We start from the raw sequence: 18545 nt of genomic DNA, 5'->3' as shown, positions 1-18545 counted from the left end.
GATGAAAGCCTCCTCAGCAATTCATGTTCAGGGAAATGGACCATAATCTGCAACGCTGGTCCAGTGCGGTTGGCAGTTCAACCATATTTAGCAGTCAGGGGCTTGAACCCTGGTCTACTCAAGGAGCATGTGCTAATTCAATCAGATTAATCACTCTTCTACCATGTGAAATACTGAAACTATAACACATTTTTTCTACAGGTAACTACTACTGTTATTATATGGGTGGAAAAAAGCATGGTTAATTAACAAACAAATAAATGAAATAACTGAAATGAAATTAAAAAGTCTATCAGAGGAAATACTGCCAGAAATCAATGAGGTTAGCACACTGCTATTGCCCATGTTATGCAAGTAGACTATGGAAGCATGTCATGCAGACCACCAAATAAGAAATTAATAATGAACTCGATGAAAACAGGAAAGACTGAAATATTTTTCAATCTTTATTCCTATTGGCTTTTCTTTTTTTTTTTGTTGAGGAATTGCTGTCATTTAGTTGACAATATTATATCATGATATTTTTTGTTTTATTTAATTACATTTGATTATTTCCAACAGTAATTTAATTTTATAATTTTATTTTGCTTATATGCATTTGACTGGGCTTAATCAATTTGCTATTGGTTGATATCAAAAATTTACAATTTATACGTTTGATTTTCTTATGTTAGACTAAAAAAGAGTTTCTGTATTTTAGTTCATGTTTTCCTTGGCTTGCCCTGTTAAGTTTGTGCTTTCTTTTGTTTGCTCTGTTACAACAGGCTGTATAGGGACACCGTTGAATTTTTGGCTGCTCTCCAACAGTTTGCTATGGAAATACAACTTTTTGGGTATTTATAGGTGAGTGCTTCCCTGAAGAAATCACACCTATGATTCTGTTAATATTTCAATCTGTCTTCCTCCTTTTTTCATTCAGTTTATTATTAATTTCTTATTTGAGGGTCTGCATTTGTCTGCAGGATGTGCTTTCATATCTTTTTGTATAACAGAGACAGTAGCATCATGTCAACCTAGCAGATTTCTGGGGTTCTTCCCATGGTTAAAAAAATGGTTAAAAAAATTAACCTTTTTTTCATACGGTAAGAGTAGCAGTTATCTACAAAATAAAATATATATATATGTATGTATTACACAAAACTAATACTTATGTATTAGTTTTGGTCTTAAAATCATGTAATAGAATAGTGATGAATCTAATTGAAGCTGCATGTTTGCAGCAGTGGTTTATGCCTGGATCTTATCCTAGTGTTGGCATATTCTGAGAGAAAAAGGAATGAAAAATAAAGATTTTGCTAAAGATAAAAATAAAGATAAGACTGAAAAATAAAGATTGAAAATCATCAAGCCATCAGCAAAACCTTCATATCCTGCAGTCTTTTGTAAAAGTAGAAAGTGATTTTATCATCAAACACAACATCGTTCATTCAACCAATGGATCAGAGAATCGATACCACCTTGATTCTCTGGTGATATTGATTCTAGGCTAATGATGAAAGGATAAATAGACCATTAAAAATTATTTTGCAACAGCCTGAGATGAAGTCAACCTGATTTTGTAGGTCTTGAAGACAATCAATGAAATTGTAAAGATGGCTAACAATGCCGGATGGCTGTAAATCATAATATTTATCCATCCATTAGAAGAAAGCAACAACAGTATTCAAGAGAATTTAGCATTAGCATTAGTAGAGGCATTTGATGCAAGAAAGCAAGCTTATGCAGCATCAGCCAAAAAAAAAAAGAAAAAAAAAAACCCACTTCCACTTCACCCCTCTGTTCATTCCAAATACCTGTCCAGCTGAGCTTTAAACTTATTTAGGCTATCAACCTCCACCACAAGGGATGGAAGTCTGTTCCACCAACCAACCACCCGCTGGCTAAAGGCAAATTTCCTCACGTCTATCCTACATCTGTCTTTCCTCAATTTGAATTTATGCCCTCTCAGGTGATTTTTCTGAGCTAGAGGAAGAATCCCATCAGCATTGAGCATGCTTAAACCATTCACAATCAATGTTTATTCTATACCTTGAGCAAAAGCCACAATATTAGTGGGTATATCAATGAAAATTACCTAATGAATAAAAGTTATCCAGGCTATTGAAAGATGTGGACCTTTCCGAAACCAAATGTGGACCTTCAGCCACTTTCCAAACAACTGTTTTTGTGCTAATGCCCTTATTAGTGTGAAGAGCTGACATCTGAATAAAAAAAGGAAGTTTAAGGAACTTATCAAGATAATAGATATCATCAATCCATCAACATGTTTTAGACTTAATAATGCATTCACCTTACACCATGAGCATTGGTCAAAAATCCCTTACTTTTACAATATCGGTTAATCTCCTAAATAGAAGATTTTGAACATCTTTCATCATGTGTAAATGTTAGGAAAAGCAACATTCATGCATTTTTCCCTCCCTTTCTGAAGCTATGTAACAAATTTCGGGTGCAATGGAAATCCTCCAAGAACATAACCCAAGTTATGAGCAAAGCACTGCCATCAAGAGGACTGTTAAGAATGATAATAACTGCTACAATGTTATTTTTAGTGACAAACAAAGAGTTTTGAATTTTTTTCCAATTTTAATAATGCACAGAATAAAATATATTACTTTCAATATACACTATCTCTGTTTAAAAATGTGAATGGTAAATTAACACTGAACCAATTAACAGTACTTTATTAATTGGCTCAGTGTTAAAGAATCTTTGTGCCAAATATTCATTAACAGAATTTTTGTGCCAATGGCAATTACTATAATAGAGAAACAAATTGAGGTCTGTTTCGTGCTATTGGATAAGCAGGACCATTCTACAACACAATTAGTAGGTATAATTGTTATAACTCATACTCTAGTCTTAAGTTCATCAATACATTATCCATCAACATGTCTCAGACTTAATAATGCATTCACCTTACATCATGATCAATTCCCTTATTTTTACAATATCAGTTAATCTCCTAAATAGAAGATTTTGAACTTCTTTCATTGTGTGTAAATGACAGAGAAAAGTTTGTAAGAAACATTTAAGCTCCACTAAACTACAAGTTAGTATAAATAGTGGCAAAATGATGCAACAAGGAAAGATATTATAGCACCATCAAAAAAATAAAAATAAAATAATAAAATACACTTCCCACATGAATTGTACATCCCTCTAATAGTTTGTCTAGTTTTTCCTTGAATTTATTCAGACAGCCCACTTCAACAACACTAGACCCCTATGGAAGCCTGTTCCAACAGTCAACCACATGTGGCTGAAGGTAAACGTCTGCACATTCATCCTACAACCATCCTTCTTAAATTTGAATTAACCCCCCCCCTCCTTATATGTGTAGCCTGGTCAGCATCCTTCTCAATCCATTCAGTGCCTTAAACACATCAATATGATCTCCTCACTGGTGCCTAGTCTCCAGACTGGAATTTGCAGAACTCAAGCCTTTCTTGGTAAGGGCAGCAGCTTCTTTCTTTCACTCATCTCACTATTCTTCCTGCACCCATTCCAACAGATACACATTCTTGTAAAATGCAGCTTCCAGACCTGTATGCAACACTCAAGATGCCACCTAACTGCTGTCCTGTACAACAGGATAATCGCTTCCTTATCTCTGCTGGTAAAATTCATGTATTTCACTGACAAAACCTATGAGCTGTCCTAGCAGCCTGTCTGCACTGAACTTCATGTCTGATTGAACAATTACACCCATCTTTTTCACTCTCCAATACCCTGAGAGTGGTACCACCAAATTGGTATTTTATTCTGAGATTACTGTTACTCATATGCAGTACCTTGCTTTTATCAATGTTAAATCTCAATTACTACTTGCGAGCCAATCTGTCTAATTTTTTTTTAGACAGATTGGCCGATATGTGGTAATTAACGTCAGTTGAAATAGTATATTCTGTCATTAACCACCCTACCTATCAACCTCCATATCATTTGCAAACTTAGACATTAAGTCTGATATGCCTTCATCAATATCATTAATAAATATAGAAAACAACACTGGGGCCCCCTGAATCCTGGGGAACTTTACCTAACAACACTAGTCCAAAAAGAGCAGTGCTAACTATTAACCACATTTTGTCATCTTCCATGTAACAACAATCCCTTCATCCATACCAGTAACTATGGATAATGCCACACTGTCCCCAAGCAGTGTTTTATGTAGAACACTATCAAAAGCTTTTCTGAAATCTAAGTATATAACATCAAAATTATTTTTTGCATTCAGTTTCTTTGTTGTTGCATCATAGTATCCAATCAGATCGGTCAGACAAGATTGTCCCTTAACAAATCCATGCTGAAACTGCAGTATAACTGCATTCTTATCTAGATGGTCCTGCATTACTTCCTTAATTAGATGCCTCCATTGTTTTCCCTGGAACAGAAGTCAAACTAACAGGTCTGCAATTACTCATGTCACCCTTTGATACCTCTTTATGAATTGGGAATACATTTGCACATCTCCACAGGGACCTCCCCTGAATTCAAGGATACTCTCATAATTATGGCTACAGATTTGCTTATCTCTTTTGATGCCACTTAATATAACTGAACAGATCTTTCACTCATCTCACTGTTCTCTCATCTGTTTATCCACCTCAAGTGCCTTTTTTGTTTAGTTTCAACAAGTTCTCTTGCACTTTCCTCCAACTTATCATAAAATCATTTAGCTCCTGTTAGAATTTGATATACTTCTGGCATCCCATCCTTAAGAAACTCCTCGTGTGTGAATGTAGATGCAAAATATCTACAGGCACTCCTCGACTTATGTACTTATTTATTTATTTATTTTTTTTTGTAACTGGGTTAAATGGGAAAAAAAAAACACAATGAATACATAATGTAGAGTACAGTATTTATTCAAAATTAATTTATTCTAATACCTGTAAACAGTACTGTATAGCACTTCACCCTAATGGCATCTCGCTGTTCTATTTCAACTTAAGAGGGGCTCTGGCCCACTCATTCCTGTTGATGCTACAGTATAAAAATGTTTTTACTCTACAAAAAGTGGTCTGTTACCATTTTATGCTTAAAACTTTTTTAAAACTAATATTAGCAAACTATATATTTTTTTATAACTAATGTGCATTTGCAGTAGGAACCACGTGAAGTGCATTGGCCCAGTTACTTACTAATGTTGCAGAATATCCTTTATTTGAAGGAAGAAAACCCCACTTTGCTACAGTTAGTGCGAGTTGGTGAGCATTCTCTGGATCCATCAAATGAAGACAAGGCATTGCAATCTCTCTATAAAATTTTTCATTGCCCATATACAGTCCAATACTCCCAAATGACACGCATCCTCCAGAAACAAGTATCAAGGCTGACTTTATTTTCTGAAAGATAAAGAAACTAATTTTTAACAATGTTAAAGATTAACATCTAACTGCTCAGGACAAAGAATGACTAATTATTATCCTAATATAGAAATGACTCCTTTTGCTTTACTCCTTTTTTATGAGGAGTGATTGAGAAATTGTGAGCCTAAGTAAAAGAGAGTGTGAGTACAATCGCTAAATAGTGTGTGAATATTATAGTATTATGATTTAAATTAATTATTTAAAAAATACTTTTTTAAATAATTAATTTTTTAAATAAATAAAAAATATATTAATTTGGTGAAATAAAAAAAATGTTTTAGACATAAAACATAAACAGGAATCAATCAGACTTCTATTTTCCAGTTTAGAAGAATACCTGCTATAAATGCAGGTACTAGATGGGTCCTTTGTATGACAAGACGGAGCCATTTCCATAATTCAGTTTTCTGAAGAAATCCTAATATCTTATCGTGTACATTAAAAATCATGATATTGGAATAGGAATAGACTAAACCTGAAGTAGCACATTTAAGCTATTCCAGATACTGAATATCTCACTGAAATATTCCACCCAAGAAAGCCACTTGAAATCACAAAAGTGGTCTTTACTCATATATGAAAGTGGTCTTTAATCATATATGAAAATATTTTATCAGTGTTGTGATAATATATTTTCTCATCCCTCAATTCAAAAATGCTTGTGTGTATTTTTTGATTCTAACGCTTGTGTGTATTTTTTGTTTCTAATGCTTGTGTGTATTTTTTTGTTCCTAATGCTTGTGTGTATTTTTTGTTCCTAATGCTTGTCACATATTTTTTCAGGTATGACAGGATAGGGCAAGGGTCACCAATTAGCAGACCACTGTCTGAATACGTACCACGAGATAAATGAACCTAAATCATTAATTTAAATATACAGTCAGACCTCTGTTTAACAAACTTCTTTATAACGAATTTTTCAATTATTTCTGAATTGCTGTCAGTTGTACAAACTTTTCATAAGAAATTCAACATATTTTCCTCTGATTTAAATGATGTGGCACTGCACTTTCTGTGTACGAAAGAAGCATTGACAGAGGAACTTAATATTAAATTAGATAAAATCGAATACAATAATTTTCTATAAAAACTAAAACATGAATTCAATGAAAGGTTTGTAGATTTTAAAAAAATAAGAAAATTAACACAACTCCTCATATGTTCATTTTTACTTGAACCAAATGGGAAATGGATTGGGCCAGCAAAATGGATTAAAAGTAATAAAGCTGCTCTACAATTCTAAACGATTGATTTTCAAGATTTTGCTTTGAAATTAAAAATGAATGAACTGAGTGATTTTCAACAGTTTTGGGGAAATTATGTGCAATGTAAAAAGTATCCTGAAATAAGGAAACTGTGTACTCAATTACATACAATGTTCAGATCAACATATATAGGGTGTCTCAAAAATATTGGTACAAACGTTTAGGGGAGGTAGGTAACATCTAAAGGAATGTGAATCACATAGGAACCCATAACCAGAAATGTCACCATAAGTCGGTACACAGTGCTGTTCATCAGTTCACAAGAGGGAAAATTTCTGGTTTACTCGTTCCAGCAGTAGTCACCGCACGAAGAGCATGCATCGATATATGAACTGAGCTGGCAGACATGCACCTAGTGTATGGATTAGCAGAGGGCAATGGACGAGCAGCTCAATGAATTTATGGAGAACGCTTCCCAGACAGACATGTATCGGACCACCATTTGTTTGTGTGTGTGCATCAAAATTTGTGCAATTATGGGTCATTTAGAGGTAACAGGAGTAGTGCGGGCAGACCCCGTTCGACGAGAACTCCCGCCATGGAAGAAAGTGTGTTGAATGCCGTCCAGAATAATCCTACTACCAGCACACGTGCCATTGCCTCTGCCCTAGGAGTATCTCGTTGCAGTGTACAGCGTGTCTGGCACGACGACTCCTTACACCCCTTTCATCTCCAAAGGGTTCAGTTACTGCTCCCCCAAGATCATCCTGCACGTGTGGCTTTTGCGCGGTGGTTTCTCCAAGGAAGTGTTCAAGACTTGAATTTTCCAGGCTATGTTTTGGTCACGGATGAAGCTTATTTCACTCAGGAAGGCTTATTCAATCAGCACAATGCTCGCGTGTGGGCTCACGACAACCCACACGGTGTGCACCCCCATGCGGCACAACATCGCTTCGCAATAAATGTGTGGGCAGGTATGGTCGGTGACTGCTTAGTCAGCCCATACCTGTTACCATCCCGCATGAACTCCGCTAAATATCAAATCTTTCTTGAACAAGTTATACCAGGGTTACTTGACAATGTTCCAGCAAATGTGAGACGCAACATTTGGTTTCAACATGACAGGGCGCCTGCCCATTATAGATGTGTTCGTGACCATTTCAACAGGCATTTTGGGCGTCGATGGACCCGTTGCCTGGCCCCCAAGCTCACCTGATTTATCGAGCCTTGATTTCTTTTTGTGGGGGGTGGCCCTCAAATCTATCGTGTATGAATTGCCTGTGGAGATGGAAATGGATCTCGTGGCGAGACTTGTCTGCGCTGCTGCTACTGTCAAAGAAACTCCAGATGTGTTCGACTGTGTCCGCCAATCCATGCTGTGTCAGTGCCACGCATGCATCGCGTCTCATGGTGGAACCTTCGAGCATCTGTTGTAACATCATGAAATGCATCCATCTCATACTCCATTGTTAATATTATGTCAAATAAATGTCTGCCACTAACTACTGTCTTGTGTCATTTCTGCTTCTTGTGCCTCTGCTACTACTACTTTCCCATGATGTTTACGGTTATGGGTTCCTATGCGATTCACATTCCTTTAGATGTTACCTACCTCCCCTAAATGTTTGTACCAATATTTTTGAGACACCCTGTATATGTGAATCAACATTTTCAAAAAAGAACCATATTAAGAACAAGTTTCAATCTCGGCTAATAAACGATCATCTGTGAAATTTACTTCAAATATCAAGTACAAGGTTTGTTCCAGATTTTACAAAAATCATTTAGAAATAAAATGTCATTTTTTTCATTAATATGTATATATACATAAATTACAAAAATTGTTTTAGAATAAAAGTCATTTTTCTCATTAATATGTATATACTGTATATACATAAATTTTAACACTATCTATAGTAATTACATAAATAAATACAAATATCACCTAATATTTATTAGGTGATTTATTAATTTTATTTTAATTTCAAGCATGCAGACTGCGATAACATATTTTTTTCTAATATGGACCGAAATGAAAACTACTTGGTGACCCCTGGACTAGGACATGCTACCTGGAAGACTAAAATACTGATGCAATTGATATTTCGGTGAACTGCAGCTGTTCTGTAACAGCCAAATCCTCTACTTGCACTTTCACGATGGTGAGACTGTTAATAACCTGGAATATACCACCCATGTTCAAGGCACAAAACACTGCAACCAGTAATACTGGAGGTGATCACCTGGGTGTGAACCAAGTGAGCATAGGTTGACGTGTTGCATCTGCATCAAAAAACTTGGTTTTCTTTTTTGTTCTCAGTGTTACTTTTCTTCCAAACAGCTACAGACTCTATAAGCTTGAAGGGCTCTGTTCCCCAAGGCTTACTGCAGACATGCTTTCAGGGATGACATGCTAATAGTTGTGCTACCTGAGAGTCTACAACAATGATGGAATTGATATTCAGGTGGACTTGTGAATCAAGTAAACTGAATTTCAGTATACTCTGGTCATTCTGCAACAACCAAATCGTCTGCTTGCACCTTCACAATGGTGGGACTGTTACTAACCGTGGGTATACCTCCGTGTTGTTGTTTGGTTTTTAGGAGCATTAGCAACTAAAGCCGAATTGCTCCAGGAATATGTGGTGGTCATTCCCTTGACCTTTCCGCATCCTCCATATTTGGTGGTGACGGGCTCGAACCCTGGTCTAATCAAGAAGCGTGTGCTACGCACTGCTGCTCCTTCCCACCTGGCTACGGAGGCGCTCATATCTCCGTGTGCAAGTTCTGAAACAACACACCATCTATAGAGGTGACCACCCAGGTGTGAACCAACAGGGGTCAATGTGTGGTGTCTACACCACACAGAGGAATGCTGCCCATCTGTCATCAGGTGGTCTGGATGACTCTTGTCACCTATTGCAATACTACAACATTACTTATTGAAGATTTTAAGTGTTTAGTCTCCAGAGCAAAGCTCCAGAAACCCCATCTCCTCCATCATGCACTTTGATTGATGTCTCGAGTTTTAAGATAAGCACCATGGCAAAATCCAATCTTCCTTACATTTCGAGGGTACAGCTCTAAAATTGTTTGCAGGCCAGCTGCTGTATAGCCACCAGACCAAAACTCTCTAAGAAGCATCCAGAGCAGTTAGTGTATAATATCACTGCTTCTACTCTACCAGATAGTGACTGGAGGGAGTTCAAGTAGTGTGCATGCAGAGGGCATTGTCAAGGCCACACTATCTCAAGGAGATGGGCATAAACTCACTTTGTGTATGCCATATCCAAAACTTTCGTTACTTCATACTAGTTGCTCCCACTGCTTTTACTTTATCTACCAAATGCATCACGAATAGTCAAACTAATAGAACAAACTTATATGCAAAAAGATCTAAACATCACAAACATTTGCTCATTTATTTCACAAATATATGCAGTCACAGTTCCAATCTCAGTGATGACCATTTCCTCTTATAGCCTTCCAAGAACCACTTACTTTTTCTGACAGAATCTCAATGATCAGTAGCCTCAACTACTGCTCATCTCAGCTGTCCTAATTATTTTCCATACAATTACTTTTGCTTTAAATTTGGTATTTGTGTAAATATCCACTCTGATATTCATTGTCAGTAATCTGGAATCACCTCTTTTCGATCTTCTCTGGCTTAAAATATCTCTATTCCATTCTGTCAAATCCATCTGTTACCTTTATATTTTCCTTAACTACAGTAATCACTTGGAAAAAAAACTAGCATTAGTAGAGGCATACGATGCAAGAAAGCAAGCTTATGCAGCACCAGCCAAAAAGGAAAAAAAAAAAAAAACTTCCATTTCACCCCTCCATTCGTTCCAAATACCTGTCCAGTTCAGCCTTAAATTTATTTAGGCTATCAACTTCCACAACAAAAGATGGAAGTCTGTTCCACCAATCAACCACCCGCGCTAAAAGCAAATTTCTGCACATTTATTCTATAACTGTCTTTCCTCAATCTGAATCTATGCCTCCCTCGGGTTCTTAATCTGAGCAAGAGGAAGAATCCCATCAGCATTCAGCTTGCTCAACCCATTCAAGGCCTTATACACCTCAATCAGATCACCCGAGGTGATCTGATTGAGGTGTTTGGCTCTTTGACTTCCTTCCTCTGAAACTCAACTTTCTCCAATCCAACTTTCCCAATGATAGGTAGTTTTCCTTGGCGATTTAAATATTCACAACTTCAGCTGGCTTCACTTTTCTAGTTACATGCTCCCATCTCGGTGTGATACTCAGGCTTTTGTAATAACTGGTGATCTCACACAGATTGTTCATTTACCTACCAGAATACCAGACAATCCCAACCACACACCCAACAATCCTGATCTTTTCTCACAAACAATTCTTCAACTCAATTCTACATGGTTGAGTGGAGTGGTGCTCTAGGCACTTCAGATCACAACTTGGTGATGGCCTCTTCTCCAATGGAGCACTTTGTGGCCATTCCCAGCCTCATGCTGTTTTGCATTACAAGAATGCAAAATAAAATGACCTGCAAGATGCCTATTCTTCTTTTCCTTGGCTGTATTACTTTTTTAAATCTTCTGATGTCAAAGTTTGCTCAGATTGTGTCAGCAAAATTATTCTTGTGGGGATGAAACCCTTTATTCCACACTCCACCTTAAAATCGTATCCTTTATCCGCACAATTGGTTTTCCAATAAATGTGTTAAGGCTGTTCAAGATAAGAATGTTATTCATTGCAATTAGCCCACATCCAAATCTCCAAGATTCATTTTCTGCCTACATTAAAGTTTGCAACAATTGCAAACCAGTTATTAATCAATCAAAACTAGATTTTGAACAGGCTAAGAGTAGAAAACTTGCTTTTTATCTAAAAGGTAGTCAAAAGCTAGCATCCTACTTTTCTTCTAACTCTTGTATTGATGATCTTGATAAACCACCTCCTACCATTTCCAGTACACTCCTCTCAATGTCTCCTGTGCTTTTGCATCAAAAGGATGTCAGAAGAAATTTTGAATAATCTTGATGCCAAAAAAGTTCCAGATTCTGATGACTTTTCTCCACTTGTTCTCAAAATATATGCTCCTGATCTGTGTTGCCATTTCATACTTTCTTATTCCACTGGTGTTTTTCCTTCTGCTTGGACACTTCCTCTTCTAAATGTAAAAGGTATAACAATCCACATCACAGAGTGACTTCTAAGAATGTTTAATTTTTTCATACAAACAGTTCATAACTATGTTGTATGCACAGAAAACATAAGTTTCCTGTCTAGGATTAATCCTAAGAAGTGGACAGTACTGGTGGCCGGAATGAATTGGGCATTTGACCTGAGTTTTGGATACATGCTGCATTTTTACATTTACATTTCATGCAAAATGCTATTTTGTTAACCGCAGTCTGATGTTGTCTCTCATTGGTTGCCATATTCTGCAAATGGCATGAGATAGCCAGATCATCCACATACAGTTATGTCTCTACGGTGTTTGGTATATTCTGTATCATACAAGGTGTGGCTATTAAATAACGAAACTGTTGCAATAAAATAAATACAGTGGGGCTTCAACTTACGATGACATCGACATCCAATATTCCCAGGAACCGATATACCTTCCATACGATCTCTTATTTTAAGGACCGATGATATTTGCAGGTACCGATGACTTTCCAATATAGCTGGAATGATACATGGGTGGAAATTTTCAACTTTCATCATTCATACGATTGTTCTCAACAAATTAGCATCTTTGTTATTGTTCAACATGTGGCATGCAGAACATCACTCGTATGACTGTTTCAGATCTATGACGATCTGAAACTTAAGGCTCCATCAACCAGTGGCAGTGCTGTGCACTTTGAAGACTTTAAAGCCAGCAGAGGTTGGTTCGAGCACTTCAATAAAAGCAAGAATATCAAAAGTGTTGAAAGGCATGGGGAGGCATCCAGTTCTGATAAAAAAGCAGCTAAAATTGAATTCCAAGATTTGTTGATCAGGAGAGTTATCTTCCCCAGCAGGTTTTTAACACTGGCGAAACCGGCCTCTTCTGGAAGCAAATGTCCAGAATGCACTAAGGATGAGACTAGTTTACCTAGGCATAAGCCTATGAAACATAGGCTCACTCTTCTGTTGGGTGCCAATGCCTCTTGAGATTTTAAGCTGAAGCCTTTGCTTTTGTGTGTCACTCTAACAAGCCCAGAGTATTTAAACAACAAAAGGTCGACAAAGGCATGCTGGGAGTGTTTTGGCACAGTAACAAGAAGGCCTGGGTTACAGGATACTGTATGTCTTCAGTGAATGCGAGCTTGGAGTTTTCTGTCTTTCAGTGAAGAGAAAAATAAGCTTCCTATGCAGGAACTGCTCCTGCTGGATAATGCAAGGGGCCATGATCCCAAACTTGTTCAATTTCTTGAGTCACAATTTTATTTTGTTCAATTAAAATTTTTGCCACCCAACACCACTTTGCTTGACTTTGGTCAGTTTCTTTGCCAAGAAACTTCCAAAGTCAAGCAAAAGACAAAAGACTGAAAAGACACCTGACACTTTATATAGTCCCAACATCGCTATGCCACCATTGATTTCATCAGCTCTGCGCTCCAAGTCTAAGGTAAATGCTAATTTATTGTTTGTTTTTTATTTTAAGATGTTTTAACTATTTATTAAATAATTTTTATACAACACTCATTTTTAATATAAAAATGAAGTATAACAGGCAAGAAATACCTATTTTATACCTATGTTGAGGAACGAATTACAGGAACTCAACATATTATTGGTTTCAACTTACAATGGGTTTTGTGGAACGAATTACCATCAGATGTTGGGACCCCCACTGTATAATGAAATATTTCATACCTTACAAGTTATCCCCTTCAAAATAATTGCCTTGGGCTTGCACACTATTTCATACATTTCTACCAAGCACAGAAACATTTCTGAAAGTTATCTTCTGTAAGACCTTAACACTTTGGTCATTTTTTTTTTTTTTTGCATTTTCAGTCTTCAATGGACTGAAAGTTATGGAAGAGAAAAAAGTAATGGGAGAGGTTTGGTGAGTAGGGTGCATATTCACACACAAGGATTTTTTTTTGGCCAGAAACTCTGGCAAACAAAGTGTTTGATGTGCTGAAGAATTATCTTGATAGAGCATCCAACTATCCTTCCACAATTCAGGTCTCTTCTTTTGTTCTTTTGAATTTTTTTAGTTCTCTAAGCAGTGCAGACAGGCTACCAGGGCAGTTCATGGGGTTTTGTCAATAATACACAGGAATTTTGCTAGTAGGAAATAAGGAAGTGAATATCACGCTGTATAAGGCAACATTTAGACATCATGAGTACTGCATACAGGTCTGGAAGCCTCATTTTAGGAAGGATATTGATCTGTTGGAACAGATACAGAGAAGAGCAGTGAGATGAATGAACAAAAGGGTGTTCTTACCAAGAAAAGGCTTCATTTCTGCAAATTGCAATGTCTGGAGATGGCACCTATAAGGTGATCTGATTGAATGGATTGAGTAAGCTAAATGCTGATGGTATTCTTCCTCTTGCTCAGACTACACACAAGGGGACATAAATTCAAACTGAAGAAGCATGGTCGCAGGATAGATATGCGGAAGTTTGCTTTCAGCCAATGGCTAGTTAATTATTGCAACAAACTTCCATCTGCCATTGTGAATGTTGGTAGTATGAATAAATTCAAGTTTAAACTAGACAAACTGTTGGAGGGGATGGGCAATTGATGTGGGAGGGTTTTTCTGGCTGTTACTGCATAAGCATGCTTTCTTGCATCATTGCTACTGCCAATACTAATTTTGATCACGACCTCAATTATGCCCATCCATTAAAAACGTTTCCTTTAAATCTTTTGCAGTATCAATTAAAAAGTTTCTTTTTATATTTCAAAATTCTATGAAACATATGGCAAACAATTTTCTGTTTATAATCTAGGAAAGCCTTCAGTGTCAGAGAAGTTTATATAGGAGATAACGTACAAAAATATTACTATATTCTGTGGTAAAGCATGGCATCAAACATGCAGTGTGCACATGCAATTCTACTTTTACCTAGGTGCTCAGCTCCACAGGGTCCAGGGAACACTGACAGTGATGCACTGTGCTGGCTAAGCTGCCATAGGGTCCTTTACAGCAGCTTAGTACAATATATCACCATCTGACACTCATTTAGAGGGGATTGGGTTCAATTCCCATTAATGACTGGAGAAATTTCAACAGTCCTCTTCAAATGAGGCTGAAATTAGTCGATCCCAAGTGGAGCAAGTAGGGTTCCACCAAAAGTTATTGCGGATTATTCAGTCACACAACATTTAAATCAGCCCGTGAATGCACACTTCTGCAGAAAAGTAAATGTACTGATATGAGTGACAGTTCTAGCCCCATTAAAATAATAAATCAAAATTTATTTGCAGAGTACTGAAAGGAGAAGCAGTGCACTTTATACACTATGTACGAATTAACAGCAACAACAGGTTTATTCAGATTACAACTACCATCCACATCAAACACTAATACTTATCAAACTTTTTCATAAATTTTCACTAGTAATATTACCTTTGGAATATTGCCTTGTTATAGTCTACATCTGTCAGAGTTTCAATGTTGTCCATGCAAACCAAGTGCTTCAAACAAAATAAAATGCCAATCAAATGACAAACTAAAGTTGGATGAGCAATGTGGCCAAGCAGTTGTGAATGGGGATGGGGCAGTTATGGTTTTCAAGAAACATGTCAAGAAGCAGCCATGTCATGCAATGAAGTTGGAGTTGATAGGTTGAAGCATTTCATGCAAGATTGAGAACTACTGCATACTGTTTACATGACATGACTATGTTAGAAATTTACGGTATCAGATGCATCGCAATACAGGTTACAAAAAATGGTTAAATCTCAAAAGACATAAGCCTATAATGAATGTAATGCAATCCTATAATAAAACCACAGAGTAATATAAGTTATCCTGGGTGCAATTTTCATTAACATGTGGACGTGATGTTTTCCATATTCTGAGCACAGACATTACTGTTCAGTTGGAAGTGTCTCTCACTGGTCCACAAAATGTTCTAAAATCATGTTCCCATTACCTGTAATGTTCATCTCCATCATAGCCTGTGACTGAAAAGCAAAATCCGAACATTTCTCAGAATCACTAGGAGTTAGCTCAAGCACTGAGCACATTTATTAATGTCAGTACAGCATTTTTCACAGGACCTTGTCCAAGAAAGGTTTAGTCATAAAAATTGCTTTACTACACAATCTCATCAATAACAACTTCAGAAACTGGTTGTCTTCCTCTACACATATACAAACTACTGATCTTCCCCTCACCTATCATTGCATAACCCATTTCGTGACAGTGGCCCATATCTCAATCTTTTCCATTGAAGAACATTACTTTTGAAGAACAATCAATGAATTGCTGTTGTTCTGGTAACAGAACTTAACCAACAACACATTATTCAATGGTCACAAATCAGAGTATAACTTTATAATTTTTCTATAAACCATTATTTTCTGCCTCTGACACTTTATAGAACTTTATTTGTATGTTGTTACTTTCTGCACTGCCCGAGTTGTTTTAAATTTTAGTTCTGTGTGAAAGCTCTTTCAGCTCTAATCTAACCATTTTCCAAATAAAGGCCTTCACAGAGGGATGCAGGCTAATTATAATCATGCTATATTTTTAATTCATTTTTATGTAAATTTGTTCAAGTAAGTGAAATGCATTAACAGTAAATTATTATCATGAATATGGGCAAATCATTGCACTTCAAAAGAAAAAAACAGCTTTTCCAAATCTTTTGGGATATTTACTAGTTTTCTTCTAGTAATACTGTAAAACAATGATCTACTGTAAGTAAATGTTTGTGGTATCCATTAAAGTTTCTTTTTATATTCCAATACTTCCACCCAACTGGAAGTGAACACCACTGTTCTTATGGCAGTCTATATAACATTGCTAAATTAATAACAGGTCACATTTTTTGTGTCAGCATACAGATTCAAAGGTGCTTGTCTATTATCCTCCCACTAGTGTAAGTTACAAGTCTAACTTAACATAACCAGTGTGTATTTATGTATATTTATTAATATTTATGCATAAGTATATTTATGTACATTTACATAGTTCATACACATACCTGTGACTACACACCTCACCTCTGAACCAGTCAAGTCATGAGCACTGTTTTATTACCTCAGGGCTGACTGAAATGGCACTGTACTGAGCCTTGCATTTACAAAATGACTTTGCACTCTCTAAAAAATGTTATTTTGAATTCAACAAATTTACTATTTTATTTATTTTAAATAATCAGTTCCCCCCTCAATAAACAATACACACCAAGCACCCCATCTCTGCATTAGTTATTTTTGATTGGCATGTATGTGGGTTAAATGTAATTATAATTGAAAAAAACTGAAACACTTCTCTCTGCACAGGCTAAACCTTGCCTTTAATTCTCAAATGAAAAACTGAACAAATTTGCATTCACACATTTCATATTACAATTCCTGTATCACGTTATTCATGTGACTGTTTTCCACTTGGATTGCCACAAAACTTACTTATTTAACAAGATCTTCAAAAATTGTTTTTCAATAATTTTCTCAAATTTTCAAGACTATCATGGAAAAAGGAACAATAATTACCATGAAACCAAAGAAATCATAAAAATAAGAATTTCTTATTTTTATGATTCCCATTTATTTTGAATATTGAGGTATCGTGGAACTAAAGTGGCAGAATCATATCTAGCTAAGTATAGGTTAATAGCATTAATTTGCAGCACTGGTTTCATGGAAATTAAACAGTTTTTTTTTTTTGTTTTTTTTTCACAACGTTCTTGAAGACATAACCACATTTGTTTTTATAATAAAGTTTCTGAATTTTTTATTTTATCAGAGTAAGGTTTGTAATGGCGAAAGCGAGGTCAGCAAACAGACATTGACGAAGTATTACAGGAATATCTAAATACAGTTTGTTTCTTCAACTAGTTTCAGTTTTTTCAATTTGCATTAGCCTGGTTTTTTCCATAAAATTCAGTATCATATGTTTTATCTCCATATTTATCTGAAAGAGTACGGCCTACTACACATAAAAACTCACAACTAAAATTTTATTTCCCCAATCCTACCTGCAAAACTGGTCGCATTGTGCTCTTGTTCAATAATGAAAAGATGCGTGTAAATTTACTGAAGTAAAGAGGTTTGTAATAATACAAACATATCTATAAAGTGCTCAAAGCAATAAGCATTTTAGGAATATAAGATAAAAGACACATGGATACAGTCACAAAAAAAAAAAAAAAAAACACGTTGCTAAACATAAGTTTAACGTGCGCCCTCTACATCCCACACAAAAATTAAACGTGGTGATACAGTAGCATTCACCGCGTTTCGAAGGATACGTGCATGAAGTGGTTGTAATAAACTAGAATGAAAAAACTACTTGGCTTTAAGGACTATGTTCTTCCAATGTGACAGAAGAAAAACAGGATATTTTTGTCACTCAACAATGTTATTTGACCAGCGGTCGACTAATTTAGCTATAGTAAGAAGAAATCCCAAAAATGTCTCAGCCTTCCACACTCCAGATTGACTCAATCCCGGAAATTTTTAATTCGGTTCATTGAGGTCGTAGATCAAGCCTACAGCGAACGTGTTTTAAATGGCATATCAAATTCCATACATAACTAGATTATCACCCATCATAAAAATGACGAGGAAAATACAATTACAGAAAATTTTTGTTCTTCAAAAAACTGAAATTAAGCATATCACATTTGCTATTAGTACTCTAGAAAAATAGCACTGTGAGAAAAAAAATTTTAATTTTTTTTTCAGTACTCTTTTACTTGCCCTGCCAATTTCAAAAGTTCACTGATATCAATCGCAAAAGCTTCCTCAATTTACACTGTCCTTAAAAAAAAAGTAACCTGACACCACTAGGTG

The 18545-nt window shown here is 36.1% G+C and overlaps 1 protein-coding gene across 1 annotated transcript in view; it reads right to left on the bottom strand.

Moving 5' to 3' along the window:
* Window positions 1–17840, bottom strand: part of Dhod (dihydroorotate dehydrogenase 2) — a 71604-nt gene extending 53764 nt beyond the window's left edge. Inside the window, exons 1-2 of the mRNA XM_090376852.1 lie at window positions 17729–17840; window positions 5148–5351 (exon numbers count right to left, since the gene is read on the bottom strand). Coding sequence (XP_090232978.1) covers window positions 5148–5351; window positions 17729–17746 — 222 coding nt within the window. The 5' untranslated portion in view covers window positions 17747–17840. The remainder of the gene's footprint in view (window positions 1–5147; window positions 5352–17728) is intronic.
* Window positions 17841–18545: the final 705 nt, after the last annotated feature.

The sequence above is a fragment of the Mastigoproctus giganteus genome, chromosome 7, assembly GCF_048544385.1.
Source record: "Mastigoproctus giganteus isolate SK-2022 chromosome 7, ASM4854438v1, whole genome shotgun sequence".
NCBI classification, from domain to species: Eukaryota; Metazoa; Arthropoda; class Arachnida; order Uropygi; family Thelyphonidae; genus Mastigoproctus; species Mastigoproctus giganteus.
Note: the sequence above shows the minus strand (reverse complement) of the source record. Positions and strands in the feature narration are given on the sequence as shown.